The sequence below is a fragment of the Silene latifolia genome, chromosome 3, assembly GCF_048544455.1.
Source record: "Silene latifolia isolate original U9 population chromosome 3, ASM4854445v1, whole genome shotgun sequence".
Classification (NCBI taxonomy): Eukaryota; Viridiplantae; Streptophyta; class Magnoliopsida; order Caryophyllales; family Caryophyllaceae; genus Silene; species Silene latifolia.
The window spans coordinates 40,125,395-40,137,687 of NC_133528.1; the positions used below are offsets into that span (position 1 = coordinate 40,125,395).

General features: G+C 35.1%; 3 protein-coding genes across 4 annotated transcripts; 2 read left to right on the forward strand and 1 right to left on the reverse strand.

Moving 5' to 3' along the window:
- Positions 1-900: 900 nt before the first annotated feature.
- Positions 901-1,647, forward strand: LOC141648973 (non-specific lipid-transfer protein-like). Its single transcript, XM_074457679.1, has 2 exons — positions 901-1,268; positions 1,542-1,647. The coding sequence occupies exons 1-2, from the start codon at positions 901-903 to the stop codon at positions 1,645-1,647; spliced, it is 474 nt and encodes a 157-aa protein (XP_074313780.1).
- Positions 1,648-2,877: 1,230 nt separating this feature from the next.
- LOC141647565 (non-specific lipid-transfer protein-like) lies at positions 2,878-4,351 on the forward strand. The gene is made up of 2 exons (XM_074455795.1): positions 2,878-3,328; positions 4,248-4,351. Exons 1-2 carry the CDS (start codon positions 2,979-2,981, stop codon positions 4,249-4,251), a joined length of 354 nt encoding a protein of 117 aa, XP_074311896.1. The 5' UTR covers positions 2,878-2,978; the 3' UTR covers positions 4,252-4,351.
- A 440-nt stretch (positions 4,352-4,791) lies between these two features.
- On the reverse strand, positions 4,792-9,695 carry LOC141647564 (uncharacterized). 2 transcript variants are annotated; one of them, XM_074455793.1, is made up of 7 exons: positions 9,378-9,695; positions 7,723-8,337; positions 7,422-7,571; positions 7,117-7,275; positions 6,462-6,668; positions 6,048-6,361; positions 4,792-5,049 (listed from the first exon to the last, which is right to left on the reverse strand). In XM_074455793.1, the coding sequence occupies exons 1-6, from the start codon at positions 9,507-9,509 to the stop codon at positions 6,095-6,097; spliced, it is 1,530 nt and encodes a 509-aa protein (XP_074311894.1). In that variant the 5' UTR covers positions 9,510-9,695; the 3' UTR covers positions 4,792-5,049; positions 6,048-6,094. The 2 variants fall into 2 exon arrangements, with proteins under 2 accessions (XP_074311894.1, XP_074311895.1); XM_074455794.1 differs by having other exon boundaries at positions 6,052-6,361; positions 9,378-9,679.
- Between the last annotated feature and the right edge of the window lie 2,598 nt (positions 9,696-12,293).

Here is a 12,293-nt window from a genome sequence, read left to right on the forward strand (position 1 = left end):
AAATACAATGCAAATATTTTAGAAGATATTCAATTATTCACGTCTCGATTCCAAAGTGCCCAACATAATATTACGAAAGTTTTATTAAGTATTATACATAGCCAATAATATCAACCAATAATAAACCCTGACAAACAGATCGAGTTATGTTGGGTTCGTGTTCGTGTCACTGATTAAATTCATCAAGAATTCTAGTTAGTTTGGGATCATTGTTTACTCTAGAGCGACTATGTGAATGATTCTTAAAAGATGAGTAATCAACTACTCCTTCCGCCTTAATAAACTAATATCAACATATGTCACTGCGGGCATTACCAATAGTTAGCATACTCGGGTCCTCTTCAACAGTTGTGCAACATCCACTCATCTAGGAATTTGGCCTTACATTAGTCATTCTTTTGTAATGGTAAAGGACAAATATGTTGTAAATTTGTTGCCGCTGAAAATCCCAATTTTAGTTAAATTTATGAGAAAAATTTCATGTTTGTCTACTCGTTGAAATTTCTCATTCACACTTGTAGAAATTTTTCGTTACCCAATATATGGGCGTAAAAGGCACCTTATAGATTTATTTACCTACGAAACAAATGTGAAAAGGTAGATGGAAATCAAAACAAAACGATGCAACAAATGTGAGAATGGCAGCGTCACAACTCACAATGTTCATGCAAATCAAACAAAACTTGTATACGTTTGCAAGAGTTACAAAATCAACTATCTTACATCTCCCTTTACACACCAAAACCCACCTTAGTACAGATTTAAATTTCCTTGAGCATTCATTTCAATCAACAATCAACAACCAACAACCAACTCCTCTACATTATAAAACCAACACACCCATTCTTAACAACTTCAAATCATCATATTTTATCCTTTCTCAAGCAAAACAAAAAAGAAATGACAAACTCAACTCTTGACAAGATTGCTTGCATGATGGTGCTCTGCATGGTGTTTCAGACCTTGACAAACCCACGTGCAGTCGCCTCGGCCGCAGTGACATGCCCTGGGGTTACCAAGTCCTTGGCCCCATGCATGACATACCTAAAGGGAACTGGCGGACCCACGCCACCACCTAACTGCTGTGTAGGGGTCCGGACTCTAAAGGGCATGGCTCGAACCACCGCTGACCGAAGGACTGCTTGTAATTGCATGAAAACAGCAGCTGGTCGGATGAAAGGTCTAAACTATGGGAATGCCGCTAGGCTTCCTAATCAGTGTGGGGTTCGCATGTCTTACACTCTCAGCCCCAACATTAACTGTAACACGTATGCTTTCTTCCCTAATTTCGTAAACTTGATTTCAGTAAATATTCGTAGTAAACTCTTCACGCATGCATGAGTCAGTCTTAGCCTACGTCTTTCATAAAACGGTCCCATCGAAGACTGACTCGGGGTACTTTGTCATCTTGATCATATAGTATATGATAAGCAAAAATTCAGCTGAATATGAACTAAGACTTCAGAAAGATCGAGATTTCTGCATATTCAATTCGGTGATGTCTCTCTAGTATAGACTGTACTTCTATCTTATATACACAGGTATTCTAATTTCTATGATGTGCGTATTGTGCAGCATTCAGTAAGCTTAAGCATCTTCGGAAGGGTTTGCAAACATGGTAATGACGAAGGTTTCATGACAAACTAACAATAAAAACAGATGGATCGATCTTTGGCTCCATTTCTTAGTAATTACGGTTTTCTTTTTCGTAGACATGCGTATAGATCATGCGCAACTTATATGTATGCAATGGAAGTTTGAATAAAAACATATGTTACTTTAACAATGTATATTCAGTTGCGAATAAAAATCATGTTATCGATATTTTAGTTGCACGTTATATCATGTCGACAAAACATCTCCTACAAGCTACAACACCGCATAATGCTTCATTTAAACGTCTAAATCACATAGTTCATGAAGGTCGACGACTAACCTAAATGCTTCATTTGAACGGACAGCTTTCGGAGAAGTTATTACAGATATTAGTATGGGGTCTAGTTCTTTGGGATTTCAAAGTCCGCCTCCACAATTCCAACTTAATTACTTTCAATAGATCTGTATCTTTTCGAACACTTCCATTCCTATGGCAAGCCAGCAAGGGGAAAAAGACTTGGTCCAAAACTTTAAACATAATGCTCATACTGAACATGCAGTATTTCAGAAAACATAAAGCTAAATAAGCCATGGCATGTGGAACACAAGCATTTGGCGCACTTTGTGAGACAGATGTGAATCGTCTCCATTACTTCTCATCTTTATTACTTTTCAACGGTCTAGATATTATCTTGCAACGATCTAACGGTCCTAAATTTAAGTAATGGATGATGATGTGTATAAGAAATGAGACAGACGTGCTAAAGTAGAACAAGTTTTTTGCGTCAAATCTCAATTTTCGCTACACTACATCACTATATAGTGTAAATGTTACTCCTATAAAACAAAGGGGCATTCTGGCGTGTTCAAGAAATAGCATTTTCCTGATGCATATCAGAATCCTATTAATCTATTGATAGTCACCACAACCGTATTTTGAGAAGTATCGGTAGCATTCTCAGCAAAACAAACGAGATTAACCACCTAATCCAAGATGAAATCCCGACTACCTCATTTGATACCGTCTATATCACAAGTTCAACTTACAACAAGACCTGACAATCAAGTCATGTCTACAACGGATCATTTGAGTTAAATTTTTAGTGTACTAAAAACATCGGATCAGGTCAAGTCATTGGGTGGCGAATTATTCACAATGCCATCCAAATTTGATCCCAAGGAAATGGACAGCAAAACACCAATGAACTCAAATTACTACAGTTGGCTGCACTGCAACAATTCAACTCCCAAGTTACCAACCACCTGTCATACTCCATTTTCTATCATCTCTAGTCCCCAACTTCATTGCTTCTATAAATGCATTCTTAGTCCTACGCTAACAACACCAAAACCACATCAAGAATCACAAAAACAGCTTCAAAATGAAAGGCATTAGTGTAATTCTAGCTGTTTCTATGTTTGTGATAGCTGCATCATATGCTACGGAGGCAGCCATATCATGTGCAGTCGTTGAAAACAATCTGAAACCATGCATAGGGCATCTAAAGAGCCAAGACTCCCAGGCAACACCACCAGCTGACTGTTGTTCCGGGGTTAAATCAGTCAAAGCACAAGCGGACTCGACAGGTGAGCGAAAAGCAGTATGCCAGTGCATGAAGGATATGGCTACTAAAGTTGGTGGGATCAACTATGACCTTGCTGCTAAGCTTGCTAGTCAGTGTGGGGTTACTATGTCCTACACTATCAACCCTAACACTGACTGCTCCAAAGTGTAAGCATTTCTACCCTTTCAAAAACAATTCTTTCTTTTTTCGGCAGCATCTTAAAACCTTTAGATACACCTCTTCCAATAATGAATTTTAGAAACACGATCCTCTCTACTGTCTACAGTCTACACTATTAGCCCTAGCACTGACTGCCCCAAATTACTACTCCTTCCATCATTTCCATACATTATTCAAAATCTCTCTTAACATAACTTGAACAAAAGTATGGAAATGACTTGAAAAGGAGAAAAACTTTGGGCCACTAAAACTCAAGAGTTCATTTCATCTCAAATCTATCGCAAGAATCATGTTTGATGCCTCTTCGAATAAGATCATAAGTCAAACCATCTAAAAAAAACAGAAATATATAGTAGTATCAACTATCAACCATTGTAAATTTGTGCATGTTCTTAAAAAAGTTGAAAATAAGAATTCGTCCAAATGTTAAGGGTGAGTCTTGGAAGACATCAAAAAAGTCATATTCTACCAACATATATGGTTAGTCCATCCACGTACTAGTACATTCATTCATAGTCAGAAGTTCATATAAATTAGTACGGAGTATGAGTAATGGCAATTACTAGTAAAGGTGGTTACAGTTTAAAAGACCGGCATTCACCAACATTTAAACATGGATACTGAATTAGGTAATGTTAGACCCCCTTATGTTCAAAAACATTCAGAAGGTTCAGAAAATGTGAAATGACATCAGTTCATCCAAGACGAGGTAGAAAAAATCAGTATTAATCCTGGTCTGCCCGACAACCAAGTTTGACAGTAAACCAAAACCTTAAGCATTCAGTATTCATTTGAAGTTCATAAAATGCTTCAGCATTACAAAAGTAATTGATGGGTTCCGAGTGGTAGTAATCCAAATTTTCTGTTTATCTTTTGTCTGACATTTTGCTTTCAATGGCTTTGCAGTTAAGACTTGACGGAAGAGAAATCTCCAATAAAATAACGAGTGGGTGATTATGTAGTAAACTAATGGGACTCAACTTGAGAGTCCGAATGTTTTCTAATAATGTCAAATAACTGTGTAATGTTTGGTAATGAAAATTAAGCATGTTCTGTTATGTAAACGGATATCAATAAGTTATGTAATCTAATGAGACTACTAGGCTTCGCATCATATATTCTATTCCTACTCATCTACACACTTTGAAACTTAGGGATCTACTGAGCGATGTTACTCCAACTCTTGATATACTCGGGTAGTTTTTTTCCGACACTCGCACTCAGATATGGATATGATATTTGAACACTTCATTTCAAATCGAAAACATAAAGAAAAAAAATTTAAACAATAACCGAGTTCAACACTTGGACAATGAGCACGTTAAACTGGGTTCGAGTTTGAGTAATGTAGCTTGTGAGGCATTCATAACATTGTCTAGATTCTAGTTACATTTTCTAGACAAGTATAAGAAGTATGAGAGGTAGGGAAGACAAGGGAACTCTTGCATATTACATATTATTATTAATCATAAACAAAAACAAACGTGACTCATCATTATACATTTATATGGAAAAGAAATCTCAGTGTAACTAACTCATTTTAAAATTGATTACACTCTACAAACAGCTACTATACACAGGAAATCAAAGGGCAATACTAAATTTAAGCATACCTTCCCTCTTCCTAAACTGTTTAGCGCCATGAAAGCTAGGATTACTACACAATTGTGAATGCTTGAGCAGGAATTCCAATCAGTTGAAGCAACTCCTACATAGAAAGAAGTGGGTTCATATGCGATAAATTAATGAATTCACAAAAAAAAAATTCCTTCCACACCCGGCTTTGGTGGTCAAATAATATGGACTACGGCTGCTGTTTTCTCATAGTAAACAATAGTCACAAACTTCACAGAAATTAACAATATGAAAATAGTACTTTCTCCTATTCTTTTGAAATTAAAACATTTACTTGTAGCACAAGTATTAAAGTTGTGAGAAAGAGGTGGATCTCACCAAATGAATTAGTACTCGTGGCATTTAACACGCAAAATATGAGCATAATAGTATTGTAGCAATTTCACTGAATATGTTAAATAAGGAAAATGTTGCACTTCAGGAAATAGTAGAACTTTTTCTAAATCAAACTAATAAATTGTACTCCCTCCAACCCAATCTACCTAGTCACTATTTGAATTCAACTTTGTCAAATTTTGATTTTCATCTTTTAGAGAGTTATGAAAAATTAAAATATGATATTAACATATTTACAATTTTGTAATAATAATATATTTTACAAATGTATATTTCCAACACCAAAAAGTAATACAAAAAGGAGAAAAATAGGGTCAAAATGTTGTAGACTTGTAGAGACCGTGAAAAGTTAAATGGGTAGAATGGATTGAATTAGAGAGTACTCACTCCGTCCCGGTCATTTGTTGTCCTTTGGTTTTGGCACAAAGACCAAGGAAAGAGGAGGGGGCCAATTATTAAATGACAAGTGGAATAAATTGAGTGTGCATATCAAATTACTCATCAAATTCATTCTTAAAATAGAAAGGACAACAAATGATTGAGACACCCAAAAATGGAAAAGGACAACAAATGACCGGGACAGAGGGAGTACATTTTATCTAAAGATATTTTGGAGAAACTATTAGTATGTTGACATCAATACTCCAGCAAAATTAAATGAAGACGATAAATTTGGGATGGAAGTAGAGAAAAGAAAGGTTGCACAACAAAAAATGTCAAGATATAGGGACACACCAACCAATTCCTAGGAATTCCTTATAAAGCAGTATGAATTCAAGAAGTTAGAAGCTGCTATCTGGTGAAACATCCTCTATACCATCAAATACTTCAGGTGTAATGTTTTCCAACTCTTCTATGAAAGCAGCACAGGACTTGAGATACGTGTTTTCTTTCTTCAAAGCAGCTACTTCATTTTTTAAGCTTACGTTCATTTCTTTGAATTTTAGGGTCATGGATAACCGGTTTCTTAACGCATCAATTTCTCTCCTAAGTTCCACATTTTGTTCTTCCAACTTTAAATTTTTGGATTTTAAAGTTTGATGATCTTCCTGCATAAACAAGAATTGCCAATTAATCAAGTTCAGCTGATACAAGTTTCAAGCTTTGTAGAACAAGAGACCAAATGTCGGTGTAATTCACATTAATTACCGTAAAATTATGCGAAGACTCCACAACTTGGTGCTCTACACCTTCTCGCATACCATAAGATGAGGAACATTCAAGATAATCCACAGTTACTACTGACGCATCTGTAGAAAGACAGGAGCTCTCTGGACAATCAACTTGGATATCATGTTTGGCTCCTCTTTCATTTCCCTTCTTTTTCGCATCCATAACATCCCCTTGGCTCAAGCTCTGTAGTGAGATGAAACACTAATCAAAATCGAGCAACAATTTCTCATAATTGAATTTCAATTAGTAGGTCAATTGCCTACAAGATTCTGATTCTGGTTAGTGATACCCTTTTTTTTTACTATCTATCCTTGTAGAATAGCTTTTTTATCATGAGCACATTTCTACTGGTTTATTTCCATGGGATATACTATGTTACCTTGAGTCTTCATATTAATTCGGGTACTCGTGTCTAACTTCTTGAGTCTTGCACAGTATATGACATTTGAAACCTCATTTTAAGCCAAAAATATTTATATTTCAAAAAATGGCAGCCAAACATTTGGACACGCTCGTGTGTGGTTTTTTAAGCACATCCAATCTAGTGATATACAGCATATATGTTGCTGAACTTTAAATCACAGTCCTCTTTGCATTTCAAGCTAGTAGGTACTCTTGGCAGATATTTTACCTTCGGTGGGAGGCCCGTACACTTAGCGGAAGTTTTTGTGGTAGTTGAATTCAAATGCTTTAGCGTTGCAGCCTCGTTTCCCTCGCTTTCTGATACCAGTAGCTCTTTGATAATCTGAATATTTAGCTCAGCAGCTACTGGTTGTAGCTTCCACAATACCTGGAGAGGGTTATTTTCATCTTTGTATTCAGGACTACAATAATGTTCACATAACTCTAACCAAAAATAACAAAGTCTATAAAACAGGTACAAGAACCTCAAAAGGAATATGTAGAGTACCAGCAAACTCAGAAAATAACACAAACCTGATCTTCTTCGAGCTCGTTGAACTTTGTTGTGATCAAATGCCTCGTGATATTGGTCCTGCTACTTTCCCAACGACAGGCACGGGGAATGCCACATGGCTCATTAACCAGATTGGGCCGTCCAATATCTACATGCTCATATGACCATATCTAGTTGAACATTCAAATAGGAAATTAGAACAAGACATAAACCCAAAGTCAATGATACTTAGTAATCCATAATTGATATATGAATCATGTGAGTGTCTCTCCCACACACAGAAAAAGGACACGAAAATTGCATGCAAAACTAGGAACTTACTTGAAGAAGTATAAGGCAGCCTTCCATATTTTTTATTTGTTCATCCTTTTTTCGGCATAACCAACTGAAAAGATCTTCAACAACAGCTTTACCCCATGCGTAATTGGGTACCTTACTCAGATCATGAAGGAAGGTAAGATAGCGCGAGTCTACCTTCCCATTAGAATTGTGAAAGAGCAGTGTCCCAAAGGTAAATAGTAAAAAAGTCCTCACAAAATCACCATCAGCTGATGTACCCAGACTTGTCAATCTACGCTCAATCAAGGACAGGCTTATTTTACGACTGTCACTATCAGCTCCATACTCTTCTTCCAGTTGAGAGAAGGGCTCTACTACGCTTAAGGCTATAGGCTTCCCTGTACCCCGTAAGCCCAAGATCAACGCAGCATCAAGAGAAGTGATAGTCAATTCCCGGTCAAGAAGTAGAAACGCTTTTTTTTCACTTTCCCATCGCTCCATCCATTCTACTAGGAGATTCTTCCGGAGGGTGTGATGAGGCACTCGCAGCAGTTTACCAAACCCTACATTTTCAATAGCAGTTCTTTGTTGAGGTGTAAGGTCTTCTACTTTCTTAATGAATGAAGACATCGAAAACTTAGTAGTAAAATTCCCAGCCTGCAAGAAACGGAATATAAAGTTTAATATCCTTTTCTCTTTAGAATTCAAACTGTGACCTATTCTACACAAAACCTTAGTCCTCTGTCACTGGGACAAGAGATTAATGTTTGAAAGCATAAGTAAAAGAACTCATAAGATCGTCACAAACACCATCATAATTCATAAGGAGCACTTCAAAATTGGTTTACAAACTAGAATTCAGCGCATCAGTTTACAAAACTATGTATAGTTATACAAAGTTCGGAACAAAACGAGAGAACAAGAAAGTTAATTCTTTCATCCTACTTGTATTGTCGACATCCCCAAACATGACTTTTCTGATTACATCACGTTTAAATTCTCATAGATCAGGAATTAATTCATCTTCTACCCGATCAGGAAACAAATTTTTCATTGGATTCTTATTTTCTTATATTGCTAAAATCAGATGATACAAATTTGTTATGGAGACTTGCAAGTTCAAACTCTTTTCACTCCAACACCAATACCCCAATGCCTCAAGAAAGTCCCGCGAATTGCAAGGTAAGGGGGTTCAATTTACGCAACCCTACCCTAGTGTTAGCAATACAAAGCGACTATTTTCAAATGACCCAAAATTTTTCACTATCAACAAAAAATCAAAGTTCAAATCTGCAAAACAACACCACATCATACTAACTCGAGATGTAAAGCAACAGCTCCATCACAAAATTACCACAACAATGTTCAAAATTATCCATTTCAATTTTATCAATTAATAATCTACTACACCTCACCGTATTAGCTTAATTATAATACTAACTATTCACAAAAACAGGAGCAATTACTCGTCCCTCATTGAATAATGAAAATTGGCATAACTACATGCACAGTGGCGGAACTAGGGGGCTAGCAGGAGACCTTGCTTCTCCAATAATTAATGTTTTGTCTCCGCTAACTAAAAATGCTGGTTCCGTCACTGACTACACCACATAGAACTGATATTAGAAGTTGAGCAACAGCGTAATTACTAAAGTATCAGACCAAAAATAAATAAATAAAATAAAAAATGAAATTACCTGAGTTCTTGAATCTTCGGGTGGCGGAACGAAAATAGAAGATCGACGAGTGGAGGCGCGGGGGAAGGTGTCGGAATCGAGGGATTGGTGGAGGGAGACCGCCATGGAAGACCTTCTGGAGCTTCTCCTCATTTTTTGAAAGAGAGATTAATAAATTTAAAAGTAATTAATTAAGATTTGGGAGGGTAAATCGAAATGGGGAAGAGAGAGGGAGAAAATAGAGAGGTTGAAGATGAAGGAAATCAGGAATACAGGGAGAGAGGTGAGAAGAGTGAAGCTTGCTGAGGAAGATTTTAGGAGGGAGGGAGGTTTGGGGTTAGGGATTAATTAATGTAAGTTTGAAACGATTAATTAATTTATGAACCACATATGGATGAGTTTAGGAAGTTCAATTACAAATTTAGTTGAGCGCCAAACCAATAACATACGGAGTATTCCCTGTGTTTTTAAACTAGTATAGATCCCGCGCTACAGCGCGGTAATTTTAGATTTGATTTATAAAGATGCGGTCTTAATAAAAATTATTTGCATAAATTAACTGTACTTTCAATTTAATGTTATAATGTATTAATATAATATTAGTAAGAGGTAGAAAAGAAAATAATTACCGTTAAAAGACATTTACGTTAAGTTATTTTTGCAATACTAATATTATTGTACTTTATTATTAAGAATTTTTTTTTGACATTAATAATACATTTAAGTTAAATGTAATATCTAATTAAACGCGTATTAGGCTCGTAAAGAAAACCGGTAAAAACAATATCTGTATATATGTATTTAGGGTAGAGATTGAGAAAATAAGGAGCTTGGAATTATTATATTATATTATATATTATTAAGAAGGTAAAGATTAATGAATATTGTGTAAATCATTTCAGTGTTTATTTACGGTATATTTTTTTAGTGTAGCTAGTTAGTGGAGTCAATTAAGGGTGAGTATATTTAGAAAGATTTGGCTAGAATATATTTAGAAAATAAGAATTAGCCAGAATATAACATTGAGCGCAATTTTTCAGTACATGGGCGGGAATTTTGAGCGAGAATTTTCAAGATGTGTTAATCTTTTAGTATATAGGGGATTAGGCCATGTTTTTTTCGGCTCATAGCCGTTAAACTAAATTGAATGAAATTGAGTTGAATTGAACTGAATGAATTGAAAGGAGATAATCGATGATGAAAATTACGAAAGAATTCATAGGGTGTCATGTACCAAACTTTAAAATGCCGAATATTACATTCAACGGATCAACCGATTTAGAAGACCACCTTATTTCGTTTGAGTGTCACATGAGCACCAACTAAGCATTGGATGTCATATGGTGTTAGAGTGTTCCCAACCACAGTGAACGAATTATCTACCTAATGGTTGCCCGTCGATAGTCGCGGTCGACACTACTAGTGGGGGAGGTAGTGATGGAGGGATGGCGGCCGAGTGGTGGTGTCATGTAGTAGTGATGCCTAACTATGGTGAGTGACCAATGGGTGGCGGAGTGCCATTAAAGATTAGGTGTGGTGGTGGTAGATGGCGATGGTGAGAAGAAGATGATGTTGAGGTCTTTTCCCATATGTGTGTGTAGTACTATCTCACATTCATAAAAAAAAAAAAGTGAAGGAGACTAGCTTATAAGTAAGTGGACTACTCTTTTTGTCACCAATCATCATATATCATCATATATTTCTTTAATGCAATAGCCAAATGTGCTGATGTGGCATCATAGTTTTCATCTAGAGTTGATGTGGCAGTTAAATAAAGCACAACTAAATAAGGAAAAAACAAAGAGTAATTGAAATCTGCCTTTAATAAAAAAATTATTACTAAATATTATATTCAATCCTCATGTTCAATGATCTTTAATACGTTATAAATGTCTCATTTTATGATATATTAAAATCTATTTTGAAATACATTTAGCTTAATTAAATTACGATTACAATTATAATTAAAAGAGGATTAACATGTGATTTTCAAAATATCTTTTACGAAATTATTATTTTCTTTTCCGAAAATTAGCCAAAATTATTTTGAAAAATACTACATATTTTTTTAAATAGACGGAATTTTAGATAGTCGTAGCCTATTTCGAAAAGATTTCAACTACATTTAAATATTACAGTATAAGATATAATTATTTTATGATACCATTACTCAAAGTATATTATTGGACACAAATAAGGAAAAACTGTAACACATATAAATTACATGTGACGAAACACTTTATATTAAAAAAAAATACATAAATATCTTATTGGGTTCTTATATATTTGAGACAGATAAAGTTAATATAATAGAATATTTATAAATAGATAAAGTAAACAATCGGTAAGTTGGGATAAAAGAGATTAATTGGTGAATTTGGTAAGCATTCACAATAAGAGAAAAATTCTTAGGTGTACCCCGGATATGACGTTATCATACACTTAAACGAATAAGAATATTATAATTATAAACAGAAACATCCATTGTCTTAATAAATGAGCCGTCTTATTGTTTAGGGCGTACAAAAACATAGTAGACTTATACACCACATAAGAAACTTTGTGAGTAAAAAATCGAGAATATACATAAGTGACAAACTTTCTGATGCCATGATCACTTCACTTATACCAGATAATGTTTTTTATATGTCAATACGAATAAATAAGAAATCATAATAAATGTGTATAAGGTGATCGAGTACATTAAAACAATGAAAAAATATTCAAAGCCTGACAAATTGTGAGGGTTACGAACACTCTGAAAAAATAATTTCAATCTCAAAATATTAGTTTTTATGAATATTAATAATGAAATAGTAATCTTTTATATTAAATATTTTAAACAAGCCCGTGAATTTTTACGGGTTTAAACCTAGTTGGTTTATAATGGAACCTCACTACTTTGTGGACCGGTTTCATGCACCTATTTTATATAAA

Coding starts and splice junctions, on each gene's coding strand:
- LOC141647564 (XM_074455793.1), bottom strand. CDS start 9,509: ATGAGGAGAAGCTCCAGAAGGTCTTCCATGGCGGTCTCCCTCCACCAA. Junction 7,572..7,722: donor GCTGCCTTATACTTCTTCAA/GTAAGTTCCTAG, acceptor ATGTTCAACTAG/ATATGGTCATATGAGCATGT. Junction 7,276..7,421: donor ACGAGCTCGAAGAAGATCAG/GTTTGTGTTATT, acceptor AACCCTCTCCAG/GTATTGTGGAAGCTACAACC.
- LOC141647565 (XM_074455795.1), top strand. CDS start 2,979: ATGAAAGGCATTAGTGTAATTCTAGCTGTTTCTATGTTTGTGATAGCT.
- LOC141648973 (XM_074457679.1), top strand. CDS start 901: ATGACAAACTCAACTCTTGACAAGATTGCTTGCATGATGGTGCTCTGC. Junction 1,269..1,541: donor CCCAACATTAACTGTAACAC/GTATGCTTTCTT, acceptor TTATATACACAG/GTATTCTAATTTCTATGATG.